The sequence below is a fragment of the Platichthys flesus genome, chromosome 22, assembly GCF_949316205.1.
Source record: "Platichthys flesus chromosome 22, fPlaFle2.1, whole genome shotgun sequence".
Taxonomy (NCBI): domain Eukaryota; kingdom Metazoa; phylum Chordata; class Actinopteri; order Pleuronectiformes; family Pleuronectidae; genus Platichthys; species Platichthys flesus.
The window spans coordinates 11607474-11628787 of NC_084966.1; the positions used below are offsets into that span (position 1 = coordinate 11607474).

At 43.2% G+C, this 21314-nt stretch overlaps 6 protein-coding genes across 6 annotated transcripts; 4 read left to right on the top strand and 2 right to left on the bottom strand.

Moving 5' to 3' along the window:
* Positions 1-2306: 2306 nt before the first annotated feature.
* Positions 2307-3193, top strand: LOC133933551 (histone H2B-like). Its single transcript, XM_062380684.1, has one exon. The coding sequence runs from the start codon at positions 2307-2309 to the stop codon at positions 2679-2681; it is 375 nt and encodes a 124-aa protein (XP_062236668.1). The 3' UTR covers positions 2682-3193.
* A 1965-nt stretch (positions 3194-5158) lies between these two features.
* On the bottom strand, positions 5159-5569 carry LOC133933481 (histone H3). Its single transcript, XM_062380612.1, has one exon. The coding sequence runs from the start codon at positions 5567-5569 to the stop codon at positions 5159-5161; it is 411 nt and encodes a 136-aa protein (XP_062236596.1).
* Positions 5570-5869: 300 nt separating this feature from the next.
* On the top strand, positions 5870-6256 carry LOC133933511 (histone H2A-like). Its single transcript, XM_062380642.1, has one exon. It carries the CDS (start codon positions 5870-5872, stop codon positions 6254-6256), a length of 387 nt encoding a protein of 128 aa, XP_062236626.1.
* Positions 6257-15826: 9570 nt separating this feature from the next.
* LOC133933541 (histone H2B-like) lies at positions 15827-16643 on the top strand. The gene has a single exon (XM_062380675.1). It carries the CDS (start codon positions 15827-15829, stop codon positions 16199-16201), a length of 375 nt encoding a protein of 124 aa, XP_062236659.1. The 3' UTR covers positions 16202-16643.
* A 2035-nt stretch (positions 16644-18678) lies between these two features.
* LOC133933482 (histone H3) lies at positions 18679-19089 on the bottom strand. The gene has a single exon (XM_062380613.1). The coding sequence runs from the start codon at positions 19087-19089 to the stop codon at positions 18679-18681; it is 411 nt and encodes a 136-aa protein (XP_062236597.1).
* Positions 19090-19389: 300 nt separating this feature from the next.
* LOC133933500 (histone H2A-like) lies at positions 19390-19776 on the top strand. The gene has a single exon (XM_062380631.1). It carries the CDS (start codon positions 19390-19392, stop codon positions 19774-19776), a length of 387 nt encoding a protein of 128 aa, XP_062236615.1.
* Positions 19777-21314: the final 1538 nt, after the last annotated feature.

Consider the following 21314-nt stretch of genomic DNA (forward strand, 5'->3'; position numbering starts at 1 on the left):
TGCATTGACTAGATCTCATCTTACTGAAGAAAGATGTCTGGACGAGGAAAGGGAGGAAAGGGGCTCGGTAAAGGAGGCGCAAAGCGTCACCGCAAAGTTCTCCGTGATAACATCCAGGGCATTACCAAGCCCGCCATCCGCCGCCTGGCTCGCCGTGGCGGAGTGAAGCGTATCTCCGGTCTGATCTACGAGGAGACCCGCGGCGTGTTGAAGGTTTTCCTGGAGAACGTGATCCGCGATGCTGTCACCTACACCGAGCACGCCAAGAGGAAGACCGTCACCGCCATGGACGTGGTGTATGCTCTGAAGAGACAGGGCCGCACTCTCTACGGCTTCGGCGGATAAACTCACTTTCCAACAGCTCAACAACACAACGGCTCTTTTAAGAGCCACACACCGAGTCAATGAGAGCTCACATCCTCTGCTCAACAACAAGTCGTTCTCCGAGTAGATGTCTTACAATGTCAAGATTTCAAAGTTATTTAATATCAAAACATCACATAACAATTACTAATCGTAGTTTCCTCTTTAATTTCTAAACGTTGAAGTGACCCTTAAAAACAGTTTATATTAAACTGTTATCTCTTTATACACATATATGTGTGTGTGTATATATACTGTAGTAACACCAGGCAGCCAACAGATAGAACTGCTCTCCAGATATGTGAACTGGAACAACGTCCACTACCAGTTGAACTCTCCTACATGTCCTGTCAGAAGCTTTGTTTTCCAGTAGCTCAGCTTCTCCTGTTTTATTGCCGATTCTGATCTGTTCTGAGTTTTGAAAATGAGCTCTGTAGCTGCATCAACTTGATCAGTTGAACACTAAGTTAAATATCAGAGTGTAATTAAAAAGGACCAGGGACAGAGCTGTTTGATTAGGTGCTGCACCTCACCAGTTTGTTGCTTTGAACGGATGTTGAGGCGTAGGTGAAAATGAGTCACCCCCTGTAACAGCATAACTATAAAATAAACAACAATCTGACCACAATTTAAGGAAGTGAAGTGGACATTACTCATTCCATCTTTCAGTCAAGCACGTGGGGAGAGTGGCGAGACAAGAAAATAGAAATGTTGGCCAAGTTAAATAAATTCATCATGTTACATTACGTAACGCTCCTCACGTATCACTGTGTTGTTCTGAGCGAGTAAGTGGGGCCCCCAGGGCCTCTGTGAGTGTGTGCTGTCTGGGATTGCAGTGTCTGCACTATGAAAGACAACGTGTTATTATGAAAGTCTATCAGAGTGATGTTGGCGACTTTTAACCGGCTGAAATCTCCCTGTACTCTATTAAACAGGTCGTGACGTTGAAGCTAATTGGACTATACTATTCAGAGGCAGCAGGCAGGACCACGTTTCTATAGAATTTGTCTAATTTAATAATTTACAAATAATGACGATTATAATAAACACGTGCCAAATTTATCACAATCATCTTTTTCCCTTCTTTTCTTTGGCAGGGCGGTTCCCCAGTGGCCAGCTACACCTGTATATTTTCCACGCACAAAGGAGACGATACCGGTTCTGCTGATGGGTTGATGCTCTTCTACGGCACACAACAAACCTTCTTGCTCCTGCACGTTTGGATGTTCTATCCTGGAGGAGCTAGATTATCTCTGCTACCTGAAAGTACTTCAGGCACCACCTCATGCTACAGGTAGTGACACGGACACTAGCAGAGCACGAAACTTCAGAAGATTCAGTCGGGAAGGATGAGAAGAGAGCCAATGTCAATGGCCAGCACGTATAAAACTGTTCCCTTTCTGTTGTGGTCTTGCCTTTGCCTCTTTATTGCACTTATTGTCACTTTCATTTGCACCAAAACCGGTGAAATTCATTCACAATCACTTGGGCTTCCTAAATGGACAGGTCGATGAACCTGAAGTTGAACTGACTGTGTGTTTCACTGTGACCTTTAGACCAAAAGTCACCAAAAGTCACCGTGTCAGGGCTACATATTTCCCACATATTCTATCATTTAGAGCTGTGCATTTATCAGGTTGCTTTGGTTTAGATTGTTTTTAATGATACTTATGTGATACTAACATAAATCCTAATAAGTTTCAGGGACATCTTAAAGTTCTCAACACCCCAAATGTTCCAGTTGAGCTGAACAGTTCAACCTCTGTCGGCAGCAGAATAATGGCCTCATGAACATGGAGACACTCCCCCGTGCTGTTACACTGGCACTCCACATTCAGCCAATGACAGAGAGGGAACGGCACACAATGATTTACATGTGATATGTTCAAATACAGCCTGGCCAGCAACGTCTGTATTCATTTGAACGAAAAAATCTCGTGACAATGCCTGACGTAGCGAAGCCCGCGCCCAAGAAGGGCTCCAAGAAAGCGGTGGCGAAGGCCCCCGGTAAGGGCGGAAAGAAGAGGAGAAAGTCCAGGAAGGAGAGCTACGCCATCTACGTGTACAAGGTGCTGAAGCAGGTCCACCCCGACACTGGGATCTCCTCCAAGGCCATGGGCATCATGAACTCCTTCGTGAGCGACATCTTCGAGCGCATCGCCGGTGAGGCCTCTCGTCTGGCTCATTACAACAAGCGCTCCACCATCACCTCCAGGGAGATTCAGACCGCCGTCCGCCTGCTGCTGCCCGGGGAGCTGGCTAAACACGCCGTGTCTGAGGGCACCAAGGCCGTGACCAAATACACCAGTTCCAAGTAAACCACTCTGCGGAGACCTCAAACCAACGGCTCTTTTAAGAGCCACACACTTTCTCTATAGAGACAAACTGTCCTGACTCTACCGAGATGTCCATCAATATTTAAACAGCCACTTTTAACTGATAATATAACATTGTTAATACAATTGAAGAGAGATATCCTGCATAATCTCTACATTTGAAAATAATTGTTTTTAAATCCAATTGCAGTTTTCCACTGCAGGGCGTGTTGTCCTTTCTCAAATCAGTGATCTGGGTTGTTCATGAGGTGCTTTTTCCCCCCTGGTGGTTATAATTGGAATAGTTAAAGAAGCGTATGAAGTCATTGTTCCTCAAAGTCAGAGGACATTGAGGAACAACACAGTCATGTGTGGTTGCCGAGACATGGCTGTGACCTGAAGGTCAGAGGAATTCATTCTCTAAAGTAGTTTACAGTATTATCAATCTTGACAAATATACCTTGTGTGCTTACTACTCTGTGAGTATTGAGTGTAAAACAGTGGTCAAACAAATATTTTTTCTCCCTTAGCCCTCCTGTTATCCTCAAATTGTAATAAGTATCATTTTAAATAAATGATGACAGAAAAAAATGCAATTTAATGGTAAATTTCAAGTTTTTCATGAAGTACTACATTAATAAGGTATTTTTGAATGGTTAAAATAATATTTTGACATGCTACTATTTACCCACAGCAATCTACAAAAACACTTTCAAATACTTCACAAGTGTGTACATTCTGGAAACAGTGTGTTTGTTGACACTAAAGCCTTCATTTTTAATATGAATATTTGTTTGGTAACACATGGACAGGTTGACTGAGATCTAACACTCACCAGACAAATAGTTTTTCAAAAACATTTTTCATGTTTTAATGATTATTTTATACAAATAATGATGAAAATAAAATACACAAACATCTCTCCTAGTGTTAATGTGAAAAGCCAAAGTTGGTATTTACTACATCAGACAGCAGAGACAAAGCATATTCCAGTAAAGCAAAAAACATATTCTACAAACTAAATGATACAACCTGTTGACTTTTTGCGTGAAATGAGAGAAATGTGCCACAATATTAATTTAATCCTTGCTTGAAGTGAATATTGACTCTGATAGGAAGTCTGGCTCAACTTCACCAGGAGCCTCGGCCTTCAGCAGAGTGTTTGCTGCCTGCACAATTACTTGATTTTATTACGAAGGGATCATCAGTAGGTGCTTTTTTTCACCCAGTTTTTCTGAACAAACATTTGAAGCAGCTGGGAAACGGGTTTTGGTGGAGCTGTGGTGCTTTTGAACTTTTTTAGGAGAGAAATGAGTGGGGAAAGGACAATGATATGGTTTCCTTGGAAATCAATGTTTCTGTTTGTAAGATGCATCAATGCGAATGTAATTGCAGTGAGAGGATAGCAGCCTGATACTAGTGACATGTCTTTACAGCATTCAGTAGTACTTCATCTTTTCCCTCCGAGTCTATATCAGTGGGGTATAAATGTCCTGTTGATGAATGACTGTACTGCAACTGTTACAACGGGGAGAGGCGGTGGTCTAGTGGCAGAAACTTGGATTATGGGCAGAGAAGGTCTCTGGGTCGACTCCACGGAGAGACAACAAAAAGACGCACCTGGATTGATCTGTCCAAAAATCCAAGAGTCTCCCTACCCTGTCTAGTGCCCCTTAACAAAGGCACCTTACTCCCCCAACATCTGCTCCCCGAGCGCCACACATGTTCACTCAGTGCTCTGTCAAGGGCAAAGATTAAATTTCCCTACCTGCATGAGTGTGCCTTTGTATGTCTGTGCATGTGTTTGGGACTAGTAAATAAATGAATCTTAATCTTAACAATTATGTTCACGGCTGTGTATATGAGCTCCAATCCCTGGGGGACGTTTGTCTTTCCAAACAGTTGGAGTGTTTTACCAGGGACAACATTTTAAATAACTTGTGCTGTTTAATAAATGTTTGTACCGAGTAGATCGGTTTCTCAGAAAAGGCTAGGTCATCTCATTTCAAATAAATACTTTATTTCATTGCAGCTCTGACCATGGTTTGGATTAAGGTGAAGTGAAGTAGCAATATTAATGATTAGATTTATAGCAGGCCAGGTCTTAGCTTGCATACTTTCCAACGTGTATTATTTGCAGAGCTAATAATGTAACAAATATTTTACTGTAAACTTGTCTTCATGTAGTATTATGAAATGCTACTCTCTTTTTGCTGTTCAGTTAATGTTGTAAAACTAGAATAGATACATATTTAAATATGTTGAAAGATATCCTTTAACATACTTTAGTTACTTTACAGAAAGTAATTCATTTATTATACTTCAATGGTGATATGAACTTTGAACTCTGAAGTCAATTCTTTAGTGTATTATATGTATTAACGGTCTATAACGAGCAGGGCAACAAAGGAGTTTTGTCTTGAGTACAGTGAAGTGGCTCTTAAAAGAGCCGTTGTTATGGTCAGTGGAGCAGCAGCAGTTTAAGCTCTCTCTCCGCGGATGCGGCGGGCCAGCTGGATGTCCTTGGGCATGATGGTAACCCTCTTGGCGTGGATGGCGCACAGGTTGGTGTCCTCAAACAGGCCGACCAGGTAGGCCTCGCTGGCCTCCTGCAGAGCCATGACAGCGGAGCTCTGGAAGCGCAGGTCGGTCTTGAAGTCCTGAGCGATTTCTCTCACCAGGCGCTGGAAGGGCAGCTTGCGGATCAGCAGCTCCGTCGATTTCTGGTAGCGACGGATCTCTCTCAGAGCCACGGTGCCGGGCCTGTAACGGTGAGGCTTCTTCACGCCGCCGGTGGCCGGGGCGCTCTTACGCGCAGCCTTGGTGGCCAGCTGCTTCCTGGGGGCTTTGCCTCCGGTGGATTTACGGGCGGTCTGCTTGGTTCTTGCCATTTTGTTGCTTTTCTCTGCGATCGGGAGAAAGAGTGAAGCTGTAGAGAGACACTCTGCTTTTAAACCGCGAAGCCAGCCCTGAATTGGTGACGCTGCTTCAGATCGGGGATAGGCTCCTCCTCGGGTACTGTCTGCTTGTTCGACAAAAGTGTCGACCATCCCCCGCTGCTCTGCTAGAGGCTTCTATTCTGGTTGGTCTGGCATGAACCGTCCCGCGCGATCCGCGTATATATAGGGGAGTGATCATGCTCTCCACCGCAGTTTCTTTTGACGTGTGTTAGGAAACAATCTCCATCCATAATGTCAGGCAGAGGCAAAACTGGCGGAAAGGCCAGAGCGAAGGCAAAGACTCGCTCTTCCCGCGCTGGGCTCCAGTTCCCCGTCGGTCGTGTTCACAGACTGCTGCGTAAAGGCAACTACGCACATCGCGTTGGTGCCGGCGCCCCCGTCTACCTGGCGGCTGTGCTGGAGTACCTCACCGCTGAGATCCTGGAGCTGGCTGGAAACGCCGCCCGCGACAACAAGAAGAGCCGTATCATCCCCCGCCACCTGCAGCTGGCCGTCCGCAACGACGAGGAGCTCAACAAACTCCTGGGCGGAGTGACCATCGCTCAGGGCGGCGTGCTGCCCAACATCCAGGCTGTTCTTCTGCCCAAGAAGACCGAGAAGGCCCCCAAGTCCAAGTAAAGCAAAGCTGCTGGAAACCAACGACACAAAGGCTCTTTTAAGAGCCACACACTCACCTCTGAAGAACAAAACTCCTCATATCACCCATCAATTTAAAGCACACGCACAAGTCATTTTTAGATTATATTAGATTCAACTTTAATCTCATTGCACAGTAGAAGTGCTTATATATAACCAGAAGTGCAATAAAGGCAGTAAAAGTGCAGAGTAATGTGCAAATTTAAAAAAACGGAAAATGTGAAGTAAAATTTGTAAATACATAAGATATGTACAGTAATAAATATATATGGAATAGAGCAGTGTTAAGAGGTATTTTATTATATAAGAACGATGAATATACTATGAGCAAGATCAATATATATGAATATGAATACACTATTGGTGGGATTATACAGTAGTAAACAAAAAAAATAAGTAGCAGTCTAGTGCAAATGTTTAATGGTTGGAGGACGGTGGGTGGCAGTCCAAGCCAGGGTGGAGGAGGGAAGTATAGTCACTGGAGGAGCTGTGTGTGGTGCGGGGCAGCTGCTTTTACTGTGGTGCAGAGTTTAGCAGGGTGACAGCCACAGGGATGAAGCTGTTCCTGGACCTGCTGGTCCGGGAACGGAGGACCCTGTAGCGTCTCCCAGAAGGGAGGTGGGCAAACAGTCTGTGGCTGGGTTGTGAGCTGCCCTTGACAATGCTGCGAGCCCTCGCAGACATCTCTTGCTCTGGACAGCCTCAATGGTGGGGAGTGAGGAACCAGTGATGTGTTGGGCAGTTTTCACCACCCTCTGCAGGCCACTAGCATTCAATATGTATTCATTGGTATGGTTCATTCTGTGTCAGATGTTTGTGTCACCTGGTGAGGAAACCATCACTCATATGGAAGTTTAAATATAAAAGATACACACTTCAAATTTCAGTACGTCTAAGGTTCATGGATCCATGGCATACATCTCTCATGATGGACGGTATGAATGCAAAAACAACACATACTATCTTCCCAATGAAATAGAAACTAGTGTGGGTAGAACAGATTTAATGCAATTTTAACGCTCTTTACATTTGTCATTCTGCAAATATAGGGTGAGAAGTAAAGAGAGCTATTGGTTAAACATCTTACAAACTATCATAAGATAGTAATGTAGTCAGAAACAATCACTCTGGTACCTTTGCTTAATCTGTAAAATCTGCTTTTAAAAGTTAGGTGCTGTGTGTCCGGTCACTTGTGGGATTATAGACGTGTTTCACATGAGACAGGTTTTCATTCAAAACATTGACCAGGTCCTCTGTTGTATTAAAGTGCCCCAGTACACATGACAGTTATCCAGCATTCACAACACCAGGACCATTGAAGTGGAGCAGCTAAATGGAACTCAGCCATCATTATTATTATTGTATACATTTTCTCCTGTGATTCTTCTGGTGTGACAGTGCATGGAGCTCTGTCACCATCTGAATGGTTTGGATTCCTCAATAAACGTGTTGAGCACTGAAGTTTACTCTTTTTCCCCAGAGGAGCAGGACTCTGGATCAGTTCAACCAAGACCTCCACTTGTTTGCTGAGCTTTCGACGACTTCTCAGAGTCTTCTTCAGTGACCTCAAATAGCTGTGGCCTCATCAGGTGAGCGAAGGTTGTAATGTTGGTCTTGAGATAGTATATTTTAATTATAAGCTGAAACATTTACTTGGTGTTTAAATCATAAAGCTGAGCAAAACATCACCTGGAAAAACTCTCTACTCCCTGTTAGTAAATGTAACTTTGTGACTTTCCCTCTGTTGGTGTTGCAGTGTCTGATGACAGTTCACCAATACTTTAGTTTAATGACAGACACTGATCAAGTTGATGCAGCTACAGAGCTCATTTCTATGACTCAAACAAGTAGCTGCAATAAAGCAGGAGAAGCTGAGCTACTGGAAAACAAAGCTTCGGACAGAACATGGAAGAGAGTTCTTCTGGTAGTGGACTTTACTCAGGTTCACATCATTTGGAGAGCAGCTCCATCTGTTGGCTGCCTGAGGTTACTACAGCACAGTATGGTTACATGATGTGAGGCTGGAATTGTCATTTTTCTAAGCAGCTGTCACTTTTCTATTTAGCAAGGAAAGACACGAGGTAAAACGATAAATATAACAACTAAGGCAGACTCTTTAAAAAGTATGGTATATAAAGTACTGGCGATATCGCTGAACATCCCTAGGCAACGTCTATGTCGCCAGGATCTGAAACAGACATGGAATTAATGGAAAAAGTAACACCAATAAGGAAAAGACAGAACACAGAGAGGCAAATGAGGATGAATAAGAAAAGTAAGAGTAAGAATAAAGATTGAAAACAAGAATACTAATAATGCTAACACTAATTTCATTAAATACCAGGGGGCTGAAAAACAAAATACATCAGATATATAGGATGAGTAATTATGACATATGTTTACAAGGAACACAGTGATTTGAAATCCAAATGAGAGAAGTGCAGAATGAATAGATGGGAGATGTGTATACAAACAATGGAGATGGGAACATGAGGGGAGCTGCTATAGTAAGAAAAGGAGGAGTGAGAGTGATTGTGAAATATTTGTTTTATTATTGTTATTATTGATAATTATATGTAATATATATATTACCTAACACTGTTCAAATCAATTCAAAGATCATATCCTTAGATAATTTGATCCTATGATGCTGTCATGTCACATAGATAATTGGCTCCTTTGATACCATAGGCTATTTGATTATTTGACTTACTTATAAAGGAGCAACAGGTACAATTGACTAAATATGAAAGAACAGCACGTAAGATTGACTTACATATAAAAGAGATGAAATAACCTATTACCATCAGGGTAATTATAAGAAATATGTGTTTATTATTGTTATTGTTATTATTTATATTATATACATATATATATATATATATATATATATATATATATATATATATATATATAGGAATTGATGTCGATATTTAGTGCTTTTTTCTAATACTAGACCCAGATAAGTGGTTCTAGTATCTAGTATCAACAATAATATATATATATATATATATATATATATATATATATATATTATCATTGAGTACTAGTTTATGTCAAAGAACTAGTTGAACAAATTACCAATTTATTGAAAAAATCAACCAAACAATCACAATATAAAACAGTATAACATAATACAAACACAATAAATGATGTATTCTCATAAAATAACTGTCCTTTCAATGTGTGTGTATATATTCAGTTCCCAGTGTAGTGTGTGCTTGAAGATTCACTGGTTCCGTTCTGGTCCGGGTCTTTATGTCTCTAAACTCAGTACTACCTGTCTACCTGACGGGCAGTACTGGGGTCTGATGTCTTCTGGATAAACGATCAGGTTCAATCTGGATCATACAGTTGGCCACACTGCATCCACGGTCTGGGTTCTGCTCGCCATCTCAGCATTCAGAATTACAGGATTGAGATTCTTCTGGTGTTCATAAAAAAACAAAAAATCTACACAAAGTGCAGAATAATCAGTGTCTGTTTCCTAATTATATTTCTAATGTTTAAAACGTATGGTATATGAAGTAATGACGATATTGCTGAACATCATGTTACATGATGCATGTGTGTAGATAGGAGTAGGCTACTCCTTCACAGAGTTTAAAGCCATGTTTTATAATATTTGATGTTTTTATATTTACTAACTTCTTAATCTGAACATTGTAAGATGACATCTAATATTGCTCAATCTATCTAGACTCCCTGTAGTTAAGAACTCTGTCTCTACATATTTATGGACAGTGGTGATGAATGATGAGGAAACAGCTCTTTGTGGAAAGACGTGTGTGGCTCTTAAAAGAGCCTTTTACCAGGATGGACATGTTTCACAGTGAGGACAGCTCACTTCTTCTTGGCTGCTGTCTTCTTCGCTTTGGGTTTGGCGACCTTCTTCGCGGGGGACTTCTTGGCAGCAGGCGCCTTTTTCACCACCTTCTTGGGGCTCTTCGCCACCTTCTTGGGAGTCTTCGCCACTTTCTTGGGGCTCTTCGCCATTTTCTTGGGGCTCTTGGTGGGCTTCTTGGCCGCTGCTGGTTTAGCCGCCTTCTTCGGGGACTTTTTAGCGGCTGCTGGCTTCATGGCTCCCGCCGACTTGGGCTTTTTAGCCACTGCGGGTTTCTTGGCGGCGGGCTTCTTGGCTTTGGGAGCGGCCTTCTTCACTGCCTCTTTCTTGCTCATCTTGAACGAGCCGGTGGCCCCGGTTCCCTTGGTCTGGACCAGGGTCCCGCTGACAACCAGCTTCTTGATGGTGGTGTTGACGCGGGAATTGTTCTTCTCCACATCGTAGCCTCCGGCAGCCAGAGCCTTCTTGAGGGCGGACACGGACGCGCCACTGCGTTCCTTGGACGCGGACACGGCCTTCACGATGAGCTCACTGACGCTGGGGCCGGCGGTCTTCGGTTTCACGACCTTCTTCTTGGCCGCTTTAACCTTGGCGGCGGCTGGTGCTGGAGCTGGAGCGGCTTCTGCCATCTTTCTCTTTGCGTTTAGATCAACGACGAACTAACGGAGTGAGTTACAGGACTGATGAAGAGTCCTGATCGGGAGGCGGTACTTGAACACACCATGAGAACCGTGGAGACTCAATCGAGCCGTGGCTCCCGTGTACAGTGTGAACGCACAGACACTTGTGTTTTCTCTTCACTGATAAACGAGTAAAAACTCAGTGGGTGAGCGGTGCTGGAGGCTGACAGTGAGGAAGCAGGTAGCGGACTTATTTGTCTTCATGTTGAAGTCATGAAGAGCTCTGATGCTCTCTGCATTTGGTCGGTGGAGCCCCCGAACACGACCCGTTCACCGCGGTGAGCAGCGCTGCTCAGCGGCTTTTCCCACTAGTTTCTCTCCTAAAATGAGTTCAAAAGCACCACAGCTCCACCAAAACCCGTTTCCTAGCTGCTCCACATGTTTGTTCAGAGACACCGAGTGAAAACAAGCACCTGTTGAGGATCTCTTAGTAATAAAGTCAAGTAATTGTGCAGGCAGCAAACACACCGCTGATGGCCGAGGCTCCTGGTGAAGTTGAGCCAGACTTCCTATCAGAGCCGTGAATTTTTCATCCTGAGGAAGCTTGAGAGTCATTATAGAAGTAGGGCTACATTTCATATCCATGTTGAATTTGTCAATATTCACCTCAAGCAAGGATTAAATTAATATTGGGGCACATTTCTCTCATTTAACACCAAAAGTAAACAGGTTACATCATTTAATTTCCAGAAAATGTTTAAGCTGTAAATTAGTTTGAGAATTTCTCTACTTAGTAAATACAAACTTTTGCTCATCATAGTAACACTGGGATACATGTTTTTGTATATTATGATCATAATTATTTGTGTAAAATAATCATTTAAACATGACAAACGTTTCTGAAAAACGATTTGACCCGTGTGTGAGAACTCTCTGTTAACCTGTCAATATGTTACCTACTGGTCTAAAGATCAAGTCTTCTCAGACTGTTATAGCCAATAACACATTCATATTACAATTTAAGGCCTTAGTGTCAACAAACTCTGTGTTTATCCAGAATGTACACAAGTGTGCAGTATGTGAAAGTGTTTGTGTACATTGTAGAATGTAAACATGTCATTTTAACCATTCAAACAGACTTTAATTACATATTACTTTATATAAAAACACTATTACACATAATGCTTTAAATGCTAACAATGATTAAAAAAAAAAAAAAAACCTTCACTCAACCCCATCCAAGCCCATGGCATAACCAAAATAACAGTGTTGTTGTTGATCTCATCGTTTTTAAATCATGAATCAAAGGTACGATAGCAAAGACAAATTTGAGAGATGGTCACTCTGCCCAGAAGTTTGTTGAGCTTGTTAAGACTGAAATCCATACTATGCATGTGTGCGTGTCTGTGGAGATGGCTCTGAAAGTCAACTTTAAACAAAAGCAGTTTGTTAGACGGGGGTGGGGGTAGGGGCAGTTTGGGAAGAATATGTGGGAAATATGTAGCCCTCACACGGTGACTTTTAGTAACCTTTGCTGCTTAGTGTTAATGTGGAAGCTGGTTCAAATGTGTGTGCGTCACATCGCTGTTCAAACTTGCAGCTGTCTAATAAGGCCTACTGTGAGAACTTTGAATCTGTGACATTCATTACGCTGTACTTTTACTTGTTCTCATACTTAACTTTTTATATTAAAGCATACCTCCCTTAGCTTCCACACAGAGTTCGTGCAGCTGGCCCAGCTTCAGGAGGGCAGATAGGCAAGGCGTTGTTTTGTCTGGAGATGGTGCATGCTTACTGAAGACTCACAAGGCGTCATATTAGTAAATACTTGTTGAAATTAGACCAGACCGGCTCTTCTCATATTCGGGATAAACCAACATGTTGACAAGCTCCCCGTCGTTGTGGACGGCTACAGGTTACGGGGGATGAAAATACAATGTTAAGGATGCCCCCACATAACCATTACCATTTTATTCAATGTCCATATCTGCAAACAAAACCAGATGAATATAATAAAACAGAATCCAGCAGAATGTCAGATTGTAATCAACAACACTTTCAAGCATACATGAGGTGCTTTTAAAACTGGTCAGTATCCAATGATGCAAAATGAAAGGTGAACATAGTCACACTGTCAGCCCGGACTTATAATAAATGTCCATAACACTTTCAAAAACAGTTCCACACAAGCATCAAGTGCTTACACTGCTGGACACTGCACTAACACGTTTGGTTGGGGGTTGTGTTTTAGATTAAAAGCTATTTAAGTAGTTAACAAACACACAAACCATACTTGGTTACATACTTGGTCACTTAGGTTACAATTTTTATTCCAATAATGTTATGGAGGGTTTTAATAGCTGGGGTCCAAAGGACTCAAAGTATAAACTATTTAAATGTGAGGCTAACAGGAGGGCTAAGTGAGACATCGTGAGCTGAGTCTTTGTGTGACCATTGTTTTTCATTCAAGGCTGCTCAATATTCATACTTTGACCAAGTACTTCCACAATCAGTCCTAATGATACTCTTATTTCTAACCAAGCCTTTTTCACCGGCACTATTCCTACTTGATGGAAACGTGCTACAGTCCTACTGCTACACAAAACTGAGAAAGTGTCAGACTTTAATATCTGCCGTCCTACATCCACACCTGTGGAGGCGCTAGCGCACCATAGACGTATTTATCAGCGGCCATGAGAATCCACAGAGGAGGAAGACGGCTGCCTCTGTCTTCTAATAGGTCCTCATTCTGGCTATGACTAGCTGTGTTTTCGCGTAGCAGTGCATTGACTAGATCTCATCTTACTGAAGAAAGATGTCTGGACGAGGAAAGGGAGGAAAGGGGCTCGGTAAAGGAGGCGCAAAGCGTCACCGCAAAGTTCTCCGTGATAACATCCAGGGCATTACCAAGCCCGCCATCCGCCGCCTGGCTCGCCGTGGCGGAGTGAAGCGTATCTCCGGTCTGATCTACGAGGAGACCCGCGGCGTGTTGAAGGTTTTCCTGGAGAACGTGATCCGCGATGCTGTCACCTACACCGAGCACGCCAAGAGGAAGACCGTCACCGCCATGGACGTGGTGTATGCTCTGAAGAGACAGGGCCGCACTCTCTACGGCTTCGGCGGATAAACTCACTTTCCAACAGCTCAACAACACAACGGCTCTTTTAAGAGCCACACACCGAGTCAATGAGAGCTCACATCCTCTGCTCAACAACAAGTCGTTCTCCGAGTAGATGTCTTACAATGTCAAGATTTCAAAGTTATTTAATATCAAAACATCACATAACAATTACTAATCGTAGTTTCCTCTTTAATTTCTAAACGTTGAAGTGACCCTTAAAAACAGTTTATATTAAACTGTTATCTCTTTATACACATATATGTGTGTGTGTATATATACTGTAGTAACACCAGGCAGCCAACAGATAGAACTGCTCTCCAGATATGTGAACTGGAACAACGTCCACTACCAGTTGAACTCTCCTACATGTCCTGTCAGAAGCTTTGTTTTCCAGTAGCTCAGCTTCTCCTGTTTTATTGCCGATTCTGATCTGTTCTGAGTTTTGAAAATGAGCTCTGTAGCTGCATCAACTTGATCAGTTGAACACTAAGTTAAATATCAGAGTGTAATTAAAAAGGACCAGGGACAGAGCTGTTTGATTAGGTGCTGCACCTCACCAGTTTGTTGCTTTGAACGGATGTTGAGGCGTAGGTGAAAATGAGTCACCCCCTGTAACAGCATAACTATAAAATAAACAACAATCTGACCACAATTTAAGGAAGTGAAGTGGACATTACTCATTCCATCTTTCAGTCAAGCACGTGGGGAGAGTGGCGAGACAAGAAAATAGAAATGTTGGCCAAGTTAAATAAATTCATCATGTTACATTACGTAACGCTCCTCACGTATCACTGTGTTGTTCTGAGCGAGTAAGTGGGGCCCCCAGGGCCTCTGTGAGTGTGTGCTGTCTGGGATTGCAGTGTCTGCACTTTGAAAGACAACGTGTTATTATGAAAGTCTATCAGAGTGATGTTGGCGACTTTTAACCGGCTGAAATCTCCCTGTACTCTATTAAACAGGTCGTGACGTTGAAGCTAATTGGACTATACTATTCAGAGGCAGCAGGCAGGACCACGTTTCTATAGAATTTGTCTAATTTAATAATTTACAAATAATGACGATTATAATAAACACGTGCCAAATTTATCACAATCATCTTTTTCCCTTCTTTTCTTTGGCAGGGCGGTTCCCCAGTGGCCAGCTACACCTGTATATTTTCCACGCACAAAGGAGACGATACCGGTTCTGCTGATGGGTTGATGCTCTTCTACGGCACACAACAAACCTTCTTGCTCCTGCACGTTTGGATGTTCTATCCTGGAGGAGCTAGATTATCTCTGCTACCTGAAAGTACTTCAGGCACCGCCTCATGCTACAGGTAGTGACACGGACACTAGCAGAGCACGAAACTTCAGAAGATTCAGTCGGGAAGGATGAGGAGAGAGCCAATGTCAATGGCCAGCACGTATAAAACTGTTCCCTTTCTGTTGTGGTCTTGCCTTTGCCTCTTTATTGCACTTATTGTCACTTTCATTTGCACCAAAACCGGTGAAATTCATTCACAATCACTTGGGCTTCCTAAATGGACAGGTCGATGAACCTGAAGTTGAACTGACTGTGTGTTTCACTGTGACCTTTAGACCAAAAGTCACCAAAAGTCACCGTGTCAGGGCTACATATTTCCCACATATTCTATCATTTAGAGCTGTGCATTTATCAGGTTGCTTTGGTTTAGATTGTTTTTAATGATACTTATGTGATACTAACATAAATCCTAATAAGTTTCAGGGACATCTTAAAGTTCTCAACACCCCAAATGTTCCAGTTGAGCTGAACAGTTCAACCTCTGTCGGCAGCAGAATAATGGCCTCATGAACATGGAGACACTCCCCCGTGCTGTTACACTGGCACTCCAAATTCAGCCAATGACAGAGAGGGAACGGCACACAATGATTTACATGTGATATGTTCAAATACAGCCTGGCCAGCAACGTCTGTATTCATTTGAACGAAAAAATCTCGTGACAATGCCTGACGTAGCGAAGCCCGCGCCCAAGAAGGGCTCCAAGAAAGCGGTGGCGAAGGCCCCCGGTAAGGGCGGAAAGAAGAGGAGAAAGTCCAGGAAGGAGAGCTACGCCATCTACGTGTACAAGGTGCTGAAGCAGGTCCACCCCGACACTGGGATCTCCTCCAAGGCCATGGGCATCATGAACTCCTTCGTGAGCGACATCTTCGAGCGCATCGCCGGTGAGGCCTCTCGTCTGGCTCATTACAACAAGCGCTCCACCATCACCTCCAGGGAGATTCAGACCGCCGTCCGCCTGCTGCTGCCCGGGGAGCTGGCTAAACACGCCGTGTCTGAGGGCACCAAGGCCGTGACCAAATACACCAGTTCCAAGTAAACCACTCTGCGGAGACCTCAAACCAACGGCTCTTTTAAGAGCCACACACTTTCTCTATAGAGACAAACTGTCCTGACTCTACCGAGATGTCCATCAATATTTAAACAGCCACTTTTAACTGATAATATAACATTGTTAATACAATTGAAGAGAGATATCCTGCATAATCTCTACATTTGAAAATAATTGTTTTTAAATCCAATTGCAGTTTTCCACTGCAGGGCGTGTTGTCCTTTCTCAAATCAGTGATCTGGGTTGTTCATGAGGTGCTTTTTCCCCCCTGGTGGTTATAATTGGAATAGTTAAAGAAGCGTATGAAGTCATTGTTCCTCAAAGTCAGAGGACATTGAGGAACAACACAGTCATGTGTGGTTGCCGAGACATGGCTGTGACCTGAAGGTCAGAGGAATTCATTCTCTAAAGTAGTTTACAGTATTATCAATCTTGACAAATATACCTTGTGTGCTTACAACTCTGTGAGTATTGAGTGTAAAACAGTGGTCAAACAAATATTTTTTCTCCCTTAGCCCTCCTGTTATCCTCAAATTGTAATAAGTATCATTTTAAATAAATGATGACAGAAAAAAATGCAATTTAATGGTAAATTTCAAGTTTTTCATGAAGTACTACATTAATAAGGTATTTTTGAATGGTTAAAATAATATTTTGACATGCTACTATTTACCCACAGCAATCTACAAAAACACTTTCAAATACTTCACAAGTGTGTACATTCTGGAAACAGTGTGTTTGTTGACACTAAAGCCTTCATTTTTAATATGAATATTTGTTTGGTAACACATGGACAGGTTGACTGAGATCTAACACTCACCAGACAAATAGTTTTTCAAAAACATTTTTCATGTTTTAATGATTATTTTATACAAATAATGATGAAAATAAAATACACAAACATCTCTCCTAGTGTTAATGTGAAAAGCCAAAGTTGGTATTTACTACATCAGACAGCAGAGACAAAGCATATTCCAGTAAAGCAAAAAACATATTCTACAAACTAAATGATACAACCTGTTGACTTTTTGCGTGAAATGAGAGAAATGTGCCACAATATTAATTTAATCCTTGCTTGAAGTGAATATTGACTCTGATAGGAAGTCTGGCTCAACTTCACCAGGAGCCTCGGCCTTCAGCAGAGTGTTTGCTGCCTGCACAATTACTTGATTTTATTACGAAGGGATCATCAGTAGGTGCTTTTTTTCACCCAGTTTTTCTGAACAAACATTTGAAGCAGCTGGGAAACGGGTTTTGGTGGAGCTGTGGTGCTTTTGAGCTTTTTTAGGAGAGAAATGAGTGGGGAAAGGACAATGATATGGTTTCCTTGGAAATCAATGTTTCTGTTTGTAAGATGCATCAATGCGAATGTAATTGCAGTGAGAGGATAGCAGCCTGATACTAGTGACATGTCTTTACAGCATTCAGTAGTACTTCATCTTTTCCCTCCGAGTCTATATCAGTGGGGTATAAATGTCCTGTTGATGAATGACTGTACTGCAACTGTTACAACGGGGAGAGGCGGTGGTCTAGTGGCAGAAACTTGGATTATGGGCAGAGAAGGTCTCTGGGTCGACTCCACGGAGAGACAACAAAAAGACGCACCTGGATTGATCTGTCCAAAAATCCAAGAGTCTCCCTACCCTGTCTAGTGCCCCTTAACAAAGGCACCTTACTCCCCCAACATCTGCTCCCCGAGCGCCACACATGTTCACTCAGTGCTCTGTCAAGGGCAAAGATTAAATTTCCCTACCTGCATGAGTGTGCCTTTGTATGTCTGTGCATGTGTTTGGGACTAGTAAATAAATGAATCTTAATCTTAACAATTATGTTCACGGCTGTGTATATGAGCTCCAATCCCTGGGGGACGTTTGTCTTTCCAAACAGTTGGAGTGTTTTACCAGGGACAACATTTTAAATAACTTGTGCTGTTTAATAAATGTTTGTACCGAGTAGATCGGTTTCTCAGAAAAGGCTAGGTCATCTCATTTCAAATAAATACTTTATTTCATTGCAGCTCTGACCATGGTTTGGATTAAGGTGAAGTGAAGTAGCAATATTAATGATTAGATTTATAGCAGGCCAGGTCTTAGCTTGCATACTTTCCAACGTGTATTATTTGCAGAGCTAATAATGTAACAAATATTTTACTGTAAACTTGTCTTCATGTAGTATTATGAAATGCTACTCTCTTTTTGCTGTTCAGTTAATGTTGTAAAACTAGAATAGATACATATTTAAATCTGTTGAAAGATATCCTTTAACATACTTTAGTTACTTTACAGAAAGTAATTCATTTATTATACTTCAATGGTGATATGAACTTTGAACTCTGAAGTCAATTCTTTAGTGTATTATATGTATTAACGGTCTATAACGAGCAGGGCAACAAAGGAGTTTTGTCTTGAGTACAGTGAAGTGGCTCTTAAAAGAGCCGTTGTTATGGTCAGTGGAGCAGCAGCAGTTTAAGCTCTCTCTCCGCGGATGCGGCGGGCCAGCTGGATGTCCTTGGGCATGATGGTAACCCTCTTGGCGTGGATGGCGCACAGGTTGGTGTCCTCAAACAGGCCGACCAGGTAGGCCTCGCTGGCCTCCTGCAGAGCCATGACAGCGGAGCTCTGGAAGCGCAGGTCGGTCTTGAAGTCCTGAGCGATTTCTCTCACCAGGCGCTGGAAGGGCAGCTTGCGGATCAGCAGCTCCGTCGATTTCTGGTAGCGACGGATCTCTCTCAGAGCCACGGTGCCGGGCCTGTAACGGTGAGGCTTCTTCACGCCGCCGGTGGCCGGGGCGCTCTTACGCGCAGCCTTGGTGGCCAGCTGCTTCCTGGGGGCTTTGCCTCCGGTGGATTTACGGGCGGTCTGCTTGGTTCTTGCCATTTTGTTGCTTTTCTCTGCGATCGGGAGAAAGAGTGAAGCTGTAGAGAGACACTCTGCTTTTAAACCGCGAAGCCAGCCCTGAATTGGTGACGCTGCTTCAGATCGGGGATAGGCTCCTCCTCGGGTACTGTCTGCTTGTTCGACAAAAGTGTCGACCATCCCCCGCTGCTCTGCTAGAGGCTTCTATTCTGGTTGGTCTGGCATGAACCGTCCCGCGCGATCCGCGTATATATAGGGGAGTGATCATGCTCTCCACCGCAGTTTCTTTTGACGTGTGTTAGGAAACAATCTCCATCCATAATGTCAGGCAGAGGCAAAACCGGCGGAAAGGCCAGAGCGAAGGCAAAGACTCGCTCTTCCCGCGCTGGGCTCCAGTTCCCCGTCGGTCGTGTTCACAGACTGCTGCGTAAAGGCAACTACGCACATCGCGTTGGTGCCGGCGCCCCCGTCTACCTGGCGGCTGTGCTGGAGTACCTCACCGCTGAGATCCTGGAGCTGGCTGGAAACGCCGCCCGCGACAACAAGAAGAGCCGTATCATCCCCCGCCACCTGCAGCTGGCCGTCCGCAACGACGAGGAGCTCAACAAACTCCTGGGCGGAGTGACCATCGCTCAGGGCGGCGTGCTGCCCAACATCCAGGCTGTTCTTCTGCCCAAGAAGACCGAGAAGGCCCCCAAGTCCAAGTAAAGCAAAGCTGCTGGAAACCAACGACACAAAGGCTCTTTTAAGAGCCACACACTCACCTCTGAAGAACAAAACTCCTCATATCACCCATCAATTTAAAGCACACGCACAAGTCATTTTTAGATTATATTAGATTCAACTTTAATCTCATTGCACAGTAGAAGTGCTTATATATAACCAGAAGTGCAATAAAGGCAGTAAAAGTGCAGAGTAATGTGCAAATTTAAAAAAACGGAAAATGTGAAGTAAAATTTGTAAATACATAAGATATGTACAGTAATAAATATATATGGAATAGAGCAGTGTTAAGAGGTATTTTATTATATAAGAACGATGAATATACTATGAGCAAGATCAATATATATGAATATGAATACACTATTGGTGGGATTATACAGTAGTAAACAAAAAAAATAAGTAGCAGTCTAGTGCAAATGTTTAATGGTTGGAGGACGGTGGGTGGCAGTCCAAGCCAGGGTGGAGGAGGGAAGTATAGTCACTGGAGGAGCTGTGTGTGGTGCGGGGCAGCTGCTTTTACTGTGGTGCAGAGTTTAGCAGGGTGACAGCCACAGGGATGAAGCTGTTCCTGGACCTGCTGGTCCGGGAACGGAGGACCCTGTAGCGTCTCCCAGAAGGGAGGTGGGCAAACAGTCTGTGGCTGGGTTGTGAGCTGCCCTTGACAATGCTGCGAGCCCTCGCAGACATCTCTTGCTCTGGACAGCCTCAATGGTGGGGAGTGAGGAACCAGTGATGTGTTGGGCAGTTTTCACCACCCTCTGCAGGCCACTAGCATTCAATATGTATTCATTGGTATGGTTCATTCTGTGTCAGATGTTTGTGTCACCTGGTGAGGAAACCATCACTCATATGGAAGTTTAAATATAAAAGATACACACTTCAAATTTCAGTACGTCTAAGGTTCATGGATCCATGGCATACATCTCTCATGATGGACGGTATGAATGCAAAAACAACACATACTATCTTCCCAATGAAATAGAAACTAGTGTGGGTAGAACAGATTTAATGCAATTTTAACGCTCTTTACATTTGTCATTCTGCAAATATAGGGTGAGAAGTAAAGAGAGCTATTGGTTAAACATCTTACAAACTATCATAAGATAGTAATGTAGTCAGAAACAATCACTCTGGTACCTTTGCTTAATCTGTAAAATCTGCTTTTAAAAGTTAGGTGCTGTGTGTCCGGTCACTTGTGGGATTATAGACGTGTTTCACATGAGACAGGTTTTCATTCAAAACATTGACCAGGTCCTCTGTTGTATTAAAGTGCCCCAGTACACATGACAGTTATCCAGCATTCACAACACCAGGACCATTGAAGTGGAGCAGCTAAATGGAACTCAGCCATCATTATTATTATTGTATACATTTTCTCCTGTGATTCTTCTGGTGTGACAGTGCATGGAGCTCTGTCACCATCTGAATGGTTTGGATTCCTCAATAAACGTGTTGAGCACTGAAGTTTACTCTTTTTCCCCAGAGGAGCAGGACTCTGGATCAGTTCAACCAAGACCTCCACT